At 40.5% G+C, this 17956-nt stretch overlaps 3 protein-coding genes across 3 annotated transcripts; 1 reads left to right on the top strand and 2 right to left on the bottom strand.

The window, feature by feature from the left end:
• Positions 1–712: 712 nt before the first annotated feature.
• On the top strand, positions 713–1448 carry LOC128732567 (uncharacterized). Its single transcript, XM_053825842.1, has 2 exons — positions 713–849; positions 914–1448. Exon 2 carries the CDS (start codon positions 914–916, stop codon positions 1328–1330), a length of 417 nt encoding a protein of 138 aa, XP_053681817.1. The 5' UTR covers positions 713–849; the 3' UTR covers positions 1331–1448.
• Positions 1387–3134, bottom strand: LOC128745721 (UDP-glycosyltransferase UGT5-like). Its single transcript, XM_053842801.1, has 3 exons — positions 1849–3134; positions 1492–1707; positions 1387–1411 (listed from the first exon to the last, which is right to left on the bottom strand). The coding sequence occupies exons 1-3, from the start codon at positions 3132–3134 to the stop codon at positions 1387–1389; spliced, it is 1527 nt and encodes a 508-aa protein (XP_053698776.1).
• A 12277-nt stretch (positions 3135–15411) lies between these two features.
• Positions 15412–17034, bottom strand: LOC128745720 (UDP-glycosyltransferase UGT5-like). The gene is made up of 2 exons (XM_053842800.1): positions 15743–17034; positions 15412–15685 (listed from the first exon to the last, which is right to left on the bottom strand). Exons 1-2 carry the CDS (start codon positions 17032–17034, stop codon positions 15412–15414), a joined length of 1566 nt encoding a protein of 521 aa, XP_053698775.1.
• Between the last annotated feature and the right edge of the window lie 922 nt (positions 17035–17956).

The following is a 17956-nucleotide window of genomic DNA, read 5'->3' as shown; positions in this document are numbered from 1 at the left end:
AAGCGTCAATGCTCGGTACACTCGTTTTTAGAGTTCTTTAGGCTGTAGAGCCCACAGACAATTGATTTTATAAAAAAAAGATGAATTACAAGGTCGGATCTAAAATGGTCGTAAATCGAAATCGAGATCGATAATGGTCAAATTTAAAAGCATGCGGGATCAAATTTAAAAGCATGATTCCGCAGGGTCCGGTCAATTAAAGAAACTAATTAGAGGAGATTCCTCCGGATGGTAGTAGTTCATTTTTCGTAAGAATGTTATTTACTTCACCGGAACACGATGTAAATGCTTAAGCCAACAGACAAATAATCTGCGATTTGTTTACACTGACGCTACAGTACAATCCTAATCCAGCACCTTTGAATTAGCCTACGATTTAGTATAGCTTTGTGATTTGGTTTTCCCTACATGCTTCGAATGGACAGTGGTCGGGAAGCCTTATTTAACCAATTAGCACGCTAGTTCAGTTCCTAATTGTAAGTGCGATTTCTGTTGGAACCATTAAAACCAGGTGTGATGGCTTACGTCACGCGTAGTTCGTTTGGTCTAGTAGTCGATAACAGACACCAGTGATTTCCCGAGGCCTTGGCGTGGTTGCAGACGGCGACTATTCTGCGTAATCAGAGTGTGTCAACAATTCGTTTATCTTATTCCTATGAGAGATAGAAACACCATGAAGTTTACTGTCAACTGTCTGCTGTTTGGAATTTCTTTCTTTCTAAGTGTCGCAGTTTGTCGCTGAAACTAGCGTTGTGGCGAGTTAAGCGGGTTTGTATCCGAGAGCGTTGAGGTTCGTGGCAGGACCAATAAGTTTTCTGTTCTATTCGAGTTATTTCAAAATGTAGCACCGTAAGTACATTGAAGTTTCGATTCTGTGAAAATGTTCAAAACAATAGTTCATTTTATATTGAAGATGAAGTACCAGCAGTGCGTAATTGATCTCGCGATCGTGCTGGTTACAATTCCATCATTAGTCGCTGTAGCGCTGCTGTTGGACTACACGATGAACCAAAACGATTGGTCGGATGAATTTGGGACTCAGCTCATAGTATTGGGTCTTGCTGCGGCTCTGTTTGTGATTTGTATCATGATAACATTATATCTAACGCATCGAATTGGAACCTGCATGTGGGCTGGGCCGCTGCACGTAAATGAAGTATCGATATTTACCGTGCAGCAGGACATAGAGCGAGCCTGCCCACCACCGGATTACGATACTACTCTTCTATCTCCGCCATCGTATGAGAAACTGGACAAGTACCTATTAATCGATGAACCTCCACCATCGTACGCAGCATCAGTAGCGTCCTTGGAGGGGGCACATATCTGATAAAGCACGTAGATCTTTGGCCGATATTGTATTTCATCGGGTCGATGAAACTGTATTCAAATTAGTGACGTAATGCGAGATCTAGCGAGATAATAAAAGCGATTGTTTACGCTCTGCTCGAAAGCAACTAAGTCTGTTTATTGACAGAAGATAGCAAGTACCTTGCAAGATTATGAATAAGTGCCAAGGTAATGAAAGCACCTATAACTAGGTCTATACCATAGACTTGAAATGCCGTCATATTGTGTGCAGGTGACTGCAGATGTAACAATCCCTTACTTTGTATTACTTTTTCAATCCAATAGATTGCGCGCTCCAGCGGCTTTTCTGGCTGGTTTTCGAACCATTTTGAACGCTGTAGCATATTCCGGTGGTATCTAAATTATATTTTGACGTTAGTAGCAATGTATGCGGGGTAGGTGAGGGCTTCGGTCGGATATTAAATGCTGACCTGGCTACCCATAGTTTACCCTGCCGAAGTAGTCAGCTACCCTACCCTCATAATTGATTGCATTTACCTATCATCCTGTAGAATTGTCAATATAGTCTCCTTCAAACTATTCTGGTTGAGTTTACGTAATGGAAGGCTTAGTGCAACTCCTGCCCGCACCAACTTATCGACATTTTGGTATTGATCGGCAAAGAACGGTATCCCAATCACCGGAATTCCATGCCATACTGCTTCTTGCAAGCTTAGCAACCCGCCGTGGCTAATTAGTAGCTTAACTTTAGTACTCGACAAAATGGTGACCTGTGGAATCCAACTTTGTACTAATACATTTGATGGTAGTGTTCCCAGCGTAATAGGATCCCCATGTTTCCAAATGAAATTATACTCCGGCATACTGGCGAACGCATTTAGAATTGATTTGTTAATGTCAAGTCCTAGTCCTTCACTCTTCACATTGGTACCTAAGCTAAAAAGTATAACCGCTTTAGTAGGTTGATTGATAAACTCTGCGACATTGGGAGGAATCTGCTCTTGTCGATTAATGTGTAGTCCGCCTACAGGAATCACATTTGGAGGAAGTGGTTGGCAATAGTCCGTACTAAAATCCATGTTCACAAGTACGAGATCGGAATGTTTTTCCAATTGAGTTGAACTCGATGAATTTGAGCCAAACAACTTTCGGAGTCTACGATCTTCACTGGGCATAAAAACCCACTGGCGGTAGAAGTAATCTAAACTCCAGTAGACCAAGTTCCAACAACGTTCGGAAAAAGTCATTTGTGGTCCGAAACTGCTTGCGTAATTCGGCATAGTAGTTACCCGGATCGGTAGGTCTGCTAGCCATGCTGTGTACGAAGGAGCATTGAAAGCTGAAATGGAAATTAGCGGCGGGTTACGAAATCTTTCTACGAAACCCAGCAGAAATTGCCCCATGGTAAAGTCGTGGATGATGAGATCGAATTTGAATGTCTTAGGATAATTCAACAGCTGCGTAATGACTTCTTCCGTAAACAATACTTGACTAGCTTTTTCGTAGAAATCATACATGTTGATGATGTTCTGCGTTGGTGTCATTTCGGCAAAAGAACCATTCCCATTTTGTTCGTATTGAGCCATTATTTTTTCGTAAAAATTTTTCACACAGAGAAATGTTTTGCCTTGAATCGAATGTTCTTCTTCGTATGACAGAATGGTTAAGTTGTGTCCGCTCTCATGTAGCCTGTCGAATATTTGCTTGTTCCAAATGTGGTGACTTTTGGATGGCGTGGTTTGTAAAAATAAAATATTTTCACAGTTAACTGGTACCAAAAGAAGCAGCAGTGCAGGCACAATATATTTACTGATTATACACATTATACCGGTGATTGACCAACATGCGACTGAGCTATCAGACTAATCAGACTCGCGGTAAATGCGAGATAACACATTCCCTTTCCGCTGTAAAAAATAGCATTGGCTTGATAGAACAACTTGGAAGCGGTGATAAGTTCGGATTTTTTTGTAGACATGCGGTTTGTTTAAATCCATTCTCAAAATGTAGTAACTTGTTACCATAGGTAATAAAATTTGGTTGAAATGTTATGAATTAGAGTAGTTCCTTGAGAGAAATTAAACCAATACGTCGATGCAATTTTTATTTATCAGCTTTCTATGCAATTCTCAGAAAGCACCAACGTAAAAAAGGATTACCTACAAATAACCGAAACATAAATAGCTGAAATTACAAATGGCATAATATATCTAATGGTCGAATCATGAATGGCCGAATCACAAAAGGCCGAAACACGTATGGTCGAACGTTATATTCGGCCCCTGACGCTCGAGCCCAAAAAAAGTATGGAACTCTGTGCCCAGGGAAACGAACGAGGGACATTCACGTAGGACTACGAATCCGGGTGCAATTCTACGAATTCGATTCCGTTGATCAGACGAGGAGTTCTACTCCTAGTGCTCGGATGCGAAGGAGAAACTCATCGACCTCAACGTTGGTGGTGAGCTTTAGCCTTCGAAACGTCCGTTTCCTCCTGGCAACTCACCCGTGTGACGATGACGATATCAAGGAGGCTCGTCAGTCCGGCGTATAGCAGTAAACCGACGACCAGTAGCTCGCAGATAAACTTCACGGATGATTTTTGTCCACTAATGCGTTCTGGGACTTCGACCGGCGTAAGATTTTATTTATTTATTTATTTATTTCTACAGAACATTCATCTGAATTTTTAAAATCTTAATAAATGTGCGTCAACGTTATAAAATATTCGATACTTTTAGTTTCGCGACGAATTTCTGCGTTGGTTCATTAAAATTAAACAATTGTTCAACCATTTCGAAGGCCCTAATGCACGCGGTAATCGGTTCCTGATAACCAAATGATGTTCGGTGGTAATTGGTTTGTAGCAAGCCGGTTAAACGGAGAGTACGTTGAGAAGCGCGGAAGTTCAGGAGAGACAGAAGTGTCAGTGAATCAACATTACCATTGATCAGTTTTGCTATAAAAATTGCTTGTTGCCTTTTTCGACGGCGCTCGAGTGTATCGATTCCGAGTAGACGGCAGCGATCCGGATACGGTGGCAGGTTAACGGGGTCACGCCAGGGAAGCTCACGTAATGCAAGTCGGACAAACCTTTTTTGAATACGCTCAATCCGCAAATTCCAGGTCAACTGATGTGGAAACCAAACTAAATTGCAGTTTTCCAGTATTGAACGAACTAGAAAGCAATAGAGAGCTTTCATGGAGAGCTTTCAGATGGAGTTACAGTTGAAACTTAATGCTACTACAGTTCGCAACGGAGCAACGGACGATGTTCCGTTAAATACACGTGGTACGTAACAACGATCATACTTTTCCAATAGTATGCAACAACGATCGTACTTTAATGCAGGTCCGAAATGTTTTCTTGCGACTTGTTGGTTGGGCGTCGTGAGGGTATTAGGATAACTGCAGCAAATACGGGCCGTAACGTGCGGTGTAGATAATTGAACACGTGGGAAACAATTCTGCCTCCGTTCCGAGAAAACTATCCAGTTTGCTGGTTTACAAACGACACTGATGACTTGACGAATTTCACTATTGGTGATTACGGTTCTTGGCCGAACTCGGGGATAAAATTTTCACATGCAGATTACTTTTACTACTTCCGCCCACTGACGTGGCTACTGTTCTCACAGTACAGCAAACTTCTGTTTCTGATCGACTTTTTCTTCTTAGTTTGCACTCGAGACGAAAACCGAACTTCGCCTTCCGTATGTCAAAACCCGGATTCCGCAGGGCTGGGTCTTTTTTAGACCAATTTTCTATTGCGGGATGCTAGATGTTTGCTCCTATGGTGGGGATTAATAGGTGTTATTCACAGTTAGTATGTGTAACAGCTTCAAACTAGACGGAGATATATGAAACACGTGTGGTTCGAAAGGTAGATTCAGTAAGAATGTATTATGTCTTTTATAGGTTTTGTAACTAATGCGCATAGCCTACTATGATGGTCAATGTAAATGCGAATGAAGTTATTTGTATTACAGAACTACGATACTACATTTACTATCTATTTTTTTTTTGTTATTAATCCTAAGCATCATTGGGATCAGTCAATACTGATTGTACATAGTCCTGCATATAAGCTGGTTTACGGATAATTCGTTTACATCTATCAGATTGCTTCTCATTGCTTGATTTAGTAGATAATCCTAGTTCATTAGTTTCTGAAAGTGATTCTCGAGGAATTGGCTTTAAATGAGAAACGTGTCTACGGTACTTTACGCCTGAGTCTTTTGAAGACACTATAACTTCTCCTCCTTTTCTTTTCAGGACCTTGTAAACCTGCGGTTCGTAATATGGGGATAGTTTATTTGTTCTTGTCATTTTCTTTACCAGAACATCGTCTCCCTCAGCAATATTATTTGGTTTAGCATTTCGTCTTATGTCTGCATATAACTTTCCTCGTTCTTTAGCCTCCTTATCACGATCTACCACTTCCTCATCTTCATCTGCTGGCTGATAAATTGACGGAAGCCGATCACGTATGTTGAAGCCAAGAAGCATTTCAGATGGAGTTTTTTTTGTAGTTGAGTGTGGAGATGAACGATACATTAGTAAATATTTATTTAATTCTGCAATCCAGTCAGAATTTGTTTCTTGACTAATTATCAGTCTCTTTAAAAGAGATCGGTTTTGTCGCTCGACTTCGCCGTTTTGTTGGGGCCAATACGGAGTTGTGTTAATTAGTTTTATATTGTTGGAACTACAAAACTCTCGGAATTCATCACTTATAAATTGAGGCCCATTATCAGCGGTGATGGAAAGCGGCAGACCAAAACGAGCGAATATTGCATTTAAACGTTTAATAGTTTCAGTTGTATCTGTTTTTGTCATGATTTCTACCTCTATATAACGGCTGAAATAGTCAACTATCACGAATAAAAAATGAGCGGACGGCAGTGGTCCAAGGAAATCGATAGCTACATGCTGCCATGGTCCTGAGGGTAATTCCCTTCGTTTAATCGGTTCTGGTGCAGATGGTGCTCCGACCAACATGCATCCTCGACAATTTCTGACGTATTGTTCAACTTGCGTATCTAACTTTGGCCACCAAACCTTTGCTCTCAATCGCTGTTTCATAATAGTCATACCAGGGTGACCCTCGTGAGCTAAGTCCAATGTCTGTTTTCTCAGTGATTCTGGAATTACCATTCTAGTTCCTCGTAACAGAATCTTTCCAGCAAAACACAATTCTGTAGCAAATACCTTAAACGGTAATGCACTTTCTGACCAAATATCTTCTTCTATGCCAAGACGGACTGACTGAATAATATTGTCAATTTCAGATGCTGTTTCAATCTCTGTGATTTTCAGAGCAACCGGCGATGCATTAGAAACTACCCAAGCTATGTAATGTTCTGTATATTCGTCAAAAGATTTTCCAGTCACATTATCTGTAACGGACAACCGTGATAATGGATCTGCTATATTTGATTTGCCCGGGCGGTAGACAACTGTTGCTTTGTATGATTGTAATCGAACAACCCATCTTTCAATCCTGGCACATGGTTTGGATCTTGGACCGAAAAGTGCCTCCAACGGTTTATGATCCGTTATTAATTCGAATGACCGACCATATAAATAGAAGTGAAATCGCTCAACTGCCCAAACAAGAGCAAGTGCCTCCTTTTCGATCTGAGCGTACCTCTTTTCAACATCGGATAAGCTTTTACTTGCGTAAGCAATAATCCTTGGACCTTGTTCATTAATTTGAAGCAGGACTGCGCCCAACCCAACCGGGCTGGCATCAGCAACCAACTGCGTACGATCAGATTCATCGAAATATCCTAATGTAGTAGGACAAGTCATATGCTCCTTTAACTTAGCAAATGCTACTTGTTGCTCGAGTTTCCAAACGAAATTTTGTTTTTGAACCGTTAATTGTCGTAATGGATGCGTCAAAGTTGCCAGATCGGGAATAAACCTGCCAAGGTAATTAACTAAGCCTAAGAAACTTCTTACCTCTTCTGCAGATTTTGGTTCTCGGAAACGACGAATGGAGTCTAATTTATCAATGTCTGGCTTGATTCCATTTGCTGACAAGATATGTCCCAAAATTCTCATTTCAGATACTCCATAGATACATTTTTCTTCGTTTAGGATCACATTCCATTCATGTAATCTTTGAATGACCTTTTCCAATCTTATATTATGCTGACTCTGATCAGATCCATGAATAATTATATCGTCGATATAAATCAAACACCCTTCGCACCCGCTCAGAATCTGTTCCATTGTTTTTTGGAACAGTTCAGGCGCGCAGTTTATACCAAACATTAGTCGGGTATAACGAAACAAGCCTTTACGCGTAATGAACGTAGTAATTTCGCGGGATTTCTTTGATATTTCAACCTAAAATAAAACATTAAGATCTTAGCTTCCGAAACTTGAAAATTTATTTGATTTAATTCAACAATCAAAACCAAAACTGATGCAATATATATGTTATATATATTAAATATCGTCAGACACATCACCTACCTGGTGAAAAGCATTTTTTACGTCTAAACAAGAGAAAACCTTTGCCTTTGCCAAATGTGGCAAAAAATCTTCAAGTGTTGGTAAAGGATGATTTTCTCTTTCTACAGCTTCATTTGCTCGACGCATATCTACACATATGCGCACGTCGCCATCATTTCCTTTGGGTACCACTACTATAGGAGATATCCATTTCGCTGGTTCGTTCACCGCTTCGATAACACCTTGCTCAAGCAAGTTGTCCAGTTTATTATCCACTACCTTCTCTAAAGCCACCGGTATTCGTCGATACGGTTGAACAACTGGTACAGCATCTGCTTTAATCGGAATATCTACGATTATATCTCTGATTGTTCCTAGCTTCTTACTTTCAGCATTAACTTCTACTTTATTAACAGGCATTCCTATCTTTAGGACACCCATAGCCATTGCTGTATCTCGTCCAATCAAAATTTTACCATCTCCTTTTATAACATAGAATTCAGCCGATAAGCTAGCATCACTCAACTTGACCGTAGCTGTAAACACACCAATTAGCTGTAACGATTGTCCTCCATAAGCTTTGAACACCATTGACGCTTCTCGACGTTGGTTTGACACATTTATTTTTTTTCCTTTAATCTTTCCCAATTTGATTCACTAAGCAAGTTATACTTAGAACCGGAATCTATCACTGCTGAAACAGTAACGCCACCTATTTCACACCGAATTTCTACATTGCCATCCAATGTTGTAATGTTGAAAACGTATTCAGTTTGTTCATCAGCTATGTGCTTTACAACGTTCATTTGGTCGTTCTTATGGCCCATATCAGTATTATTAATATTTACTCGGCTTTCAAATCTTGGATTAGTATTTGTTTTCCTCGACTCATTCCTTGATTGCTTGCTACGGCATTTCTTTTGAAAATGGTCCTTTCCACCGCACTTATTGCATAGCTTCCCTTTTGCTGGACAACTATCATCTTTAGCAACATGTCCAAAGTAACCGCAACGATGACATTCAAACTGTTTCGGCGCGTCGAATTTCTTCCTTTTTCCATATGTTGTTTCAATCTTATTAACATCCTGTGATTTCAGTTCACCTACACCGGCAAACGATTTTTCTTGTTGAGAGACGGTTTCGAAAATTTTTGCTATTCCTAACACCTGGTCGAGATTGACATCCCCTTGTTTTAGTAATTCGCGACGTAGTTTAGTTGATTCACACTTCTCAATAATTTGATCTTTTATATTTTCTTCCGCTCCATCACCGAACCCACAACGTTCTGCTTGAACGCGTAATCTAATAGTGAAGGCGTCAATATTTTCCCCAGTTCGTGGCTTCATTTGACGTAGCAAGTGTCGTTCATAGGTAGAATTTTCCTTTGGCAAGAAAAAGTCATTCAACTTACTTTTGGCTTCATCGTAAGCAGTCATATTCGGTGTATAATGCTCAACATTCAGCAACGGTCCACGTTCGTTAATTCCTGGTACCTCGGGTAATGTATCGAAGAGTTCCTGAACGCTCGGTCCCGCATAGTGCAGTAATAAATCTCGCTTCCATTCGTCATCATCAATCCGGCTTGCACGAATCATGGCCTCAAAAGATCTTAGCCACTTACGCCACTCTATGCCAACATCATTAGGCTTCGTGCACAAATTACGTAACGCACAGAGGGGAGGGGGGGAGGTTGAGCTTGCGTTACTTTTTGATACGCAGGAGGGAGTGGGAGTCATGAGGAGAGTTACGTAACAAATTTATGAAATTAAAAAAAATTGCTGAACAAATCTGAGCAGGTAAAGACCATTGAGCCCAACAAACTCTTTAAAATTTTGGCCTCAATTCTACTCTCGATCCAAATTTTGTTCTAAACTCAGAACTTGTGTTATATCCACCCCATCGACATCTCTATATCGAGCTGCAGTAAACGTCAACGACAGCATGTCCGGGGCTCAAAATTTGACAGCGGGCCCAAATCAGGCTGCTCGCAGATGAGTGAAACGCAGTGCTGACATGCTATCTCACACACGAGATGTTGGCGGCGAAAACATGGTTGTCTGCCGATGGGGTGGTTATATAATACAGTTTGATCAGAATTCAGAATTGACATTCCGATCAGAGTGGTTTTGTTAGGAATACAGAATTGATGCGTTTCTTGAGTTTATAAAAATAAAATAAATTAAACGAATTGTGCGTTTTTTTTTCAATGGTAGGGGAAGGGGGGGGGGGAGGTATAGTTAACGTTACGTAATTTTAAGGGGGGGTTATGCCAAGCGTTACTTATTGTTACATAGGGGAGGGAGGGGGTCAAAAAACTACAATTTTTGCGTTATGTAATTTGTGAACCACGCCTTAGTATACGACGCGTATTCAAACGGTCTTAGCTGCAGTCCAAGTGATCGCGTTGTTTCTGTAAAACATCAAATCAATCAGCACATCAGTCACTCGACTCCTCAGTTCAAATTTTTTTTTTAACTTGATTTAACTATAAATGCGTCTCACTATAAAATAATTCTTCAACGTATATCTATTACTTTTAAACAACTAACCGATTACTTGACATAACAAAAATATCTTGTATGTCTTGACAAATATGTTCTACTTTGTTCAGCTCGTAACTACTTTGTCTCTGCAAGTTTCGTACTGCTTTCATAACTCAACCCATAGTTACCGTAGTAACCATTGTTACTAAGGTAACCATTTTTGTTTATCGCCAAACGGTTCTTGTTCGAACTGCATTATTCTGATTTTCTCGCATCATCAAAGTAACCATTTTTTTTTTTTCCTGTATGGACTCATCACTGCGACCAGTAAGTTAGATCTATTGTGATATCGCCCGGGTGTTTGTTGTATAACCCGCACTGCATTTATTTTAGCTATAGTCGCTATTGAGTGAGCGATATGCTTATTGAATTTCTTTTTTTATGCGTGCTTGTGTGTAATTGGGTACCCTTCTTTCAATGCTTTACTCTACTTTATCCACCTCGTTCCACATGACAGCGCACAGTCCCCAATTATAGTCATCCCTGGCGTAGCAAACCAGTGCATTTTTACTACAAGGGTCTCATTTTTGCACTGTCAATAGGCCATATCGGGATAATATAGAACTCAGCATGAAGGAAGGGCGATGAGGGGCCTGAGAATAAACCCATGCTAAAGTCACTTTGACATCGAATGGCCTGATTCTACTAAGATTCGAACCCATGACCATTCGCTTGTCAAAGCAGACTCGGTAACCTTGCGGCTACAGAGCCCCCCATCAAAGTAACCATAGTTACTATGGTAACTATAATTGTGCATCACCTAACTTTTCTTGTTCGAAGTGCATTTAAGCGAACATTTTGAAACCAATTTCTACAAAACAAAATTCACTTACTGCATTTAAGCAACGAGTTTCTTTTTCACAAATCACAATTCCGTCTACTGCATTTAAGCAACGAGTATCAGCTTGTTTCGCTTTGTCACAAATCAAATTTTCTGTCTACTGCATTCAAGCAACGTATCTCAAACCAAACAGTCCTTTTTTTATTTTATAATTTGATCGTGCTAGAATCATTCACATCAGTATATCTGCATTTAAGCAATCAACTCGCGATTTGTTATTTTCCTAAGTATTTTATACATACCAAACGAATTTGCCGATCCCATCGTCGTCGCCAAAATGTAACAGCTTCAAACTAGACGGAGATATATGAAACACGTGTGGTTCGAAAGGTAGATTCAGTAAGAATGTATTATGTCTTTTATAGGTTTTGTAACTAATGCGCATAGCCTACTATGATGGTCAATGTAAATGCGAATGAAGTTATTTGTATTACAGAACTACGATACTACAGTATGTTTTTGTTCTAGTCTTACCAATATTTAACTTTAACTTATTGTCCCTTCCATTTTATAAATATTCATGGTTGGCTGTACCGTAGAGCGACACCATTGTCAACGGTATATCACCGGTAACAACTCCAAGCTGCCTTTTTGTTTCTTCTTACTCATTCAGCACGTCAAGCACATCCCCATCCGATAAACGGATGTTCGGGATATTCATGTCGTATGATGGTATTAGATGAAATCTTTTCGGATGGGACGTGGGCGAACTAATGCGTAACATGTTTTTGATGAAGTCAGCCAACAGATTGGCATCTCCTTAGGCTGAGCTCGAAATACATTCTATGACTTCACATTACTCGTGCGTTTTGATAACCTTTGGGCCCTTATGAAAACCCAAAACGACGACGGATTCAGCTTCAATTTTGATTGCAACCTGTCCACGTACGCTGCATACACACTTAAAAAAAAGTACCGAGTTCGGTAAAATATCGTAAATTTTACCGAACTCTGAGCAGCAGAACGTTCGGTAAAATTTTTTTATGATGCCAAACATTACTAATGATCCGTAAACGTCGATTGGCACCATCGAATTTTACCGAACGTTCGGCTGCTCAGAGTTCGGTAAAAAAATTTAAGTGTGTAGGACGCTTAAAGTAGAGCGTTGTAGTCACTTGCGATGATCCTTAGACGATTACTGTTTTCTGCAGATCTGGCATCAAAGAAACGGTTGCGGGCTTTTCGGAACTTATTATTGCTAATTTAGCGACGTGGTAAAACCGCATCGAATATATCATACAGACGTAGTCCTACGTTAAAATGTTCGCTTGTTGTGGAAGCCCCCCTGTTTTAACAGAGCTGATAGTTTTTAAGTGTTCTGTGCGTACAGGTGATCTGATGGGTACGTATGATGTTGTTTTCGTTTGAGTTGAGTAAGCAAAATCATGAACGGTAGCGACCTTGGAGTGCATACCGCTGAAATTCAAAGGAACTTCAGGCGAGAGAACGAACAAACAAACGAATACTTGCCTAAAAAGAATTTTCTTCTTGACCGCGTACGGAGTCAGACACAAGTAAATAAAAAAAAAGACACACTCGGTGGCGGTAAATCACAAAACTTGCCGTAGTGACATCCGGCAACAGATTGTTTTATTGCATTGACCCGGTAGTCTATCTTTTCGGCGGCAGTAATAAAGAGCAATCATACAAAAATAAATATCATCGCTGAGGCGAGTGTGTGGTGCGTGAAATGATCGAATTGGGAGAATAAAACTATGTATTAGACTACCCAATATTAGAGTGCGGCAGTAATTTAGTCAGTAAAACATTCGGCCGGCAACCAAAAGAGTATGGGTGCGAATCGCACCTGTCATTACATGATTCAATATATTTGGTCTATATGTCCAAATGTCCATTCTTTCCATCCGACACTTTCTCACTTTACAAAAAAAAAAAAAAAAATTGAAATTACTTACCGATTATAAAAAAGTTAGCAAAACTATTATAACATGGGTTAAACTTCGTTAAACAATAGGTAAGAATCCCTTTTTTAAGACGGCATTGACTACAAATGGTTATGTGAAAAAACAAATGCGTTGGAGTTACTAAAAGCGCGATGCGCAGAAGTGTTGCTAGTAACCTTCTTCTTCTTCTACCAGCCGAGGGCCGGGGTTGCTTTTGCTGTATCAAGAATTCTTAACCACTGTCCTTGGTCATGAGCAACTCATCGCCAATTCGTCGGCTTCAACCTGGTCGAGCCATCTAGCACGTTGGGCCCGCTATTCCTGGTGCTGGCGGGGTTCTTGAAGAGAGCGGATTACACTGCACAGTCGTCTGGCATCTTTGCGACGTGGACGTCCCACCGTAGTCTCCCAACTTTCGCAAGGTGTACGATGAGAATTTCGCAAAGTAGTGCCTGCAACTCGTGGTTCATACGCCTACGCGACTCTCTGCTACCCATTTGTACTCCGCCAAAAATAGTTCGCAACACCTTTCGTTCAAATACGGCAAGTGCACGTATGTCTTCCGTTAGCAACGTTACTGTTTCAAGTCCGTAGAGGACTACCGGTCTGATTGGCGTTTTGTACATTATCAGCTTTGTGCGGCGGCGTACGCTCCTTGATCGTAGCGTATTGCGGAGGGCAAAGTAGGCTCGACTTCTAGTTTGAATGTGTCGTTGAATCTCCTTACTCCGGTGACCATAGATCCCAAATATACGAACTCATCAACAATTTACAGTTCATTGCCGTCAATAGTCACTGTACGTGGGAGGCAAACGTTGGACTCTGAACTCTGGAGTCTCTACTTAGCATATATTTGGTTTTCGACGCATTGATTTGTACTATCCAATCCTCCTAGCCTTCGTCTTTAGTCTGACGTAGGTTGTTTTTGCCATCCCAAGGTTTTTAGTAATGATGTCGAGGTCATCTGCGAAGGCTAGCAGTTGGCTACTCTTGCTGAAGATCTTTCCTCGCGTTTCGATGCCCGCTTGCTGGCTCACACCTTCAATGGCGATATTGAATACGTACAGGATAGTCCATCCTATTGCCGCAACCATTTGCGCGATTCGAAAGGACTCAAGAAACGCGCACGTAGCACATCACTCACATCACATCACAGTTTATATATGAGACTGCCTGACGAATTCTGTTGCTATTGGGGATAGACTACGTTACAAAATCTGGAAGTGCACCTTGTAGGCGGCGTTGACTAGCGTAATGCCGCAGTAATCTAGCCGATTGCCCTTATTTTAATCACGCGGGTGTGGTTGTTACCTTAGATGTAGTGGACCGGAACCACATGTCGTACCAGCCGCTTGCCCTGAGAGAGACGTTGCTTGGTGTTAATTATGAACAGACTCTCGATGAAAAGTTCAACATACGAGAAGGACAGTTCTCCTTCACGATAACTAAGGTTGTGTACTCTAGCTGGAACTCTGTGAAGATAGGGACAGGAGCTAAAGGGCAGCGGAGATAGATTTGGTTATGTTCGCTCTTTGCCAGAGGATACTGGTAAGAATAAACGCAAAGTTGCTTTTCATTAAGGTTCAAAATTTGTGGCTCAAGCAGTACGTTCCTCACAATCGCTTAATTAATTGTTAAATATTATATCAAATTGATATGTTATATTATTTTAAAAAATGAGATCCCATATGACATCGAGGTATGACGCTGGTCTTACAAGCCAGTCGTCGCATGTTCAAATCTCAGTTGGGAGATCAATAGGATCCCACCACTAGCTCCGCAATTGTCTTGTACCGAAGACTCCAGAACTCAAGCCTGGGCATAGAAGAAGGTTCGCTTTTACACAGCAAAGGATGATACTACTAACGCCATCTCTTATCTTAAGGGAGTTACTACTGCTTATAAGTGATGTTGATGTACGATGTCATACAATGATGTCAGTATAGTTGTGATGCTAGAGTGATGGCACATATACAACCTAAAAGTTACCACCGTCATCCGTAGAGGGCGTACTGACCCTGTCCATCGAGATTTGACAGAGTGTCAGAGGGGTGCTTGTACTTTAACATCTGGCTGCGAAGTCTGTTGAATAAAAATGAAGGCCTAGTTTCGAAAACGGAATGTAGCACTTAGGCTTTGCGTTTGTCGAATTATTTTAACGTGAATAAACAAACAAATAAAAGCATGCTTAATTCGAATCGGTTGTTACGTGTAATTTACCCTTCCAAACGTGTTGAATGCACCTTTTCCAGTTGATTTTCAAACTTCTGTTGTTTGTTTGTTTGTTTGTATGTTAGGTTATGTTCAGTTAATTTTTCAAATAAGTCGAAAAAAATTGGTGAGCATTTTATTCTTTTTTGGATTTCTTTTCATTCGTCGGAGTTGGTCTCTTTCTAAAGTGTCTCCTTATTAGTATGTAATAAGTGATGATCACCAAAAGTAACACTCCTATTATATCCAAACCATAAACTGCTAGTACACTCATATCATGAGCAGGAGAACGCAAGTAGCTCAATCCTTTGTTTTCGATGACTTTCTCGATCCAAAATATGGCACGATCTAACGGATGTTGTGGTTGACCTTTGAAATGATACGACCCTTCCTTCATTTTCGTGTAAAAACTGTAAATAGTATGATTAAAGCTGATGCTCCATTTGAATTCTTAAAACTAGTGTTACCTTGGTTCGTCGAGTACTTTAGCGATTGCATTACTGAGTTTAGTTTCATCTAACTCGACTAGTGGCAGAGCCGTACCAACTCCGGCTCTAACGAGCTTTTCGGCGTTTGAAAACTGATCAACAAACATAGGAAGTGCAACAACGGGCACACCGTGCCAAGTAGCTTCCTGCAGACTCAATAGTCCTCCGTGGCTGATGAAGAGTTTCGTACGTTTATTTGACAGAATAAATGCCTGAGGAACCCACTTTAGAATTAGTAAATTCGGTGGTGGAATGCCGAGCTTCTCCGGTTGATCATGTTTCCAGATGAACCCGTAATTTGGCATATTACGAAATACGTTTAGGATAGCTTGGTTAATTGTTTCACCAAGCATATCACTTCCTATGTTGGTTCCGAAGCTGAGCAGTATAACTCCCTTATTAGCACGTGCTATAAACTGATTAATTATAGGAGGAACATTTTCTTTGCGGGATACGTGAAGCCCACCTACAGTAATCACGTTGGGAGGTAATGCCTGATAGTAGTCCATGCTGAAGTCGGCGTTTACCAGCACAACGTCAGATCGTCTTTCGATAACCTTGGCAGATGTGGCCTCTTTTCCGAAAAGTCGTTTGACACGACGGTCTTCATTGAACATATACACTCGGTTACGCACGAATATATCCACCATCCAATACAGACTATTTTTGATTCGCTCGACAAAACTCATTTTAGAATCAAAACAGGAAGCGTAATGCGGCATATAAGTTGTTCGTAGAGGTGCATCCGCCATGCTTGTTACATGCGGAGGAATATTGAAGGCCGACACTGAAATTAATGGTGGATTGCCGAAATATTCCACAAATCCCAAAAGAAATTGGCCCATAGTAAAATCGTGAATGATTAAATCAAACTTGAACGTTCTGGGGTAAGCCAGCAGCTGCTGGATAGCTTCGTCTTTTTCCAAGATTCGACTGCTGATTCCATAGTATTCATACATCATCATGATGTTCTTGAAAGGACTGCGAAGGTCAGTGTTATCCCATCCGTTTTCATACTCGGCCATCACACGTTTCATGAAGTCTTCAACAACCAAAAATGTTTTTCCGGGAACAGATGTTTCTTGCTCAAACGATAGAATTGTAAGGTTATGTCCATTATCGTACAGCCGATCAAAAATTTGTTTATTCCAAATATGGTGGCTTCTGGATGCAAGCGTTTGTAAGAAAAGAATATTCTCAGCTGAAACACTTTGAAGCGAAGCTGATAATGTAACTAAAGCAGTTATAACGGCAGTAAGCCTATGCCTCATCTTCACTGTTAAAGAGTAAAGCGAATACTGTTTACGTAACCTTCGCATATGGGTTCAGCGGTTATCTTTAAGTTTAAAAAGATAACTGCGCTTATCAGCAGGTGAGTTGAACATGTGGAGGAGAACTCGAGTGGTTGAGATATGTTTTTAAACATATTGATTTACAATTTATCTGTTATGTACCAAGAAATCTAGTAGTGTTTATCAACAACAAGTAATTTTATACTTCAGTTGTTTGGACGTAGTCCATAGTTTTAGCACAGGATGTTATTGAAAAAGTTAATTATGTCACTGGCAGTCATATCGAAAACTAACTTTAAAGTGGTATATTTATTGTAAACTAGTTTTATTAAATACACAGTTAGCTTTGAAAGCTAAGTCAAAAATCTATGACTTGTTTTTAATGATTATTACACCAACTAATGGAACAAACTTCTTTTTTCACAGTAGATCAAACACATATCGGCAACGATTCCGATGGTCCGGTCGATAGCCTTCGGGACAAACTATTTTTTTCGGCCGACTGACTGGAAGATACATGAAGTTTGCTCTGCTGGAAACCATCGATGAACGACTGAAAGCTACTTCTTGTGGTGATTCCGTAGTTGGCTCAATGCAGTTCAGCGAATGGAAACAAAGTTCTTGGCAGATCAGCAGAGTTTTGGAAGAATCACAACAAGAATACCTCCATTCGCAGTAATCTTTTACTGCCGTTCGCAAGTCCATCGTTGACTCTAGATCATCGTCGATGCCATTTGGCGAAACACTGGTAACTACTAGAAATACTAGAATAAGAGCAGAATGTACGATATTCATCGTCGTTTCTGGTAGAACTGGAGTGGAACCGTCGAGAGCACGCTGAACTGATAATCTAATCGTTTTAATTGCCTGCTATGCTTATGCTGACATCGTTTGTATTATA

The sequence above is a fragment of the Sabethes cyaneus genome, chromosome 1 (genome assembly GCF_943734655.1).
Source record: "Sabethes cyaneus chromosome 1, idSabCyanKW18_F2, whole genome shotgun sequence".
Classification (NCBI taxonomy): Eukaryota; Metazoa; Arthropoda; class Insecta; order Diptera; family Culicidae; genus Sabethes; species Sabethes cyaneus.
The sequence above is the reverse complement of the archived record's forward strand: the minus strand, read 5'-3'. Positions and strand labels throughout refer to the sequence as shown.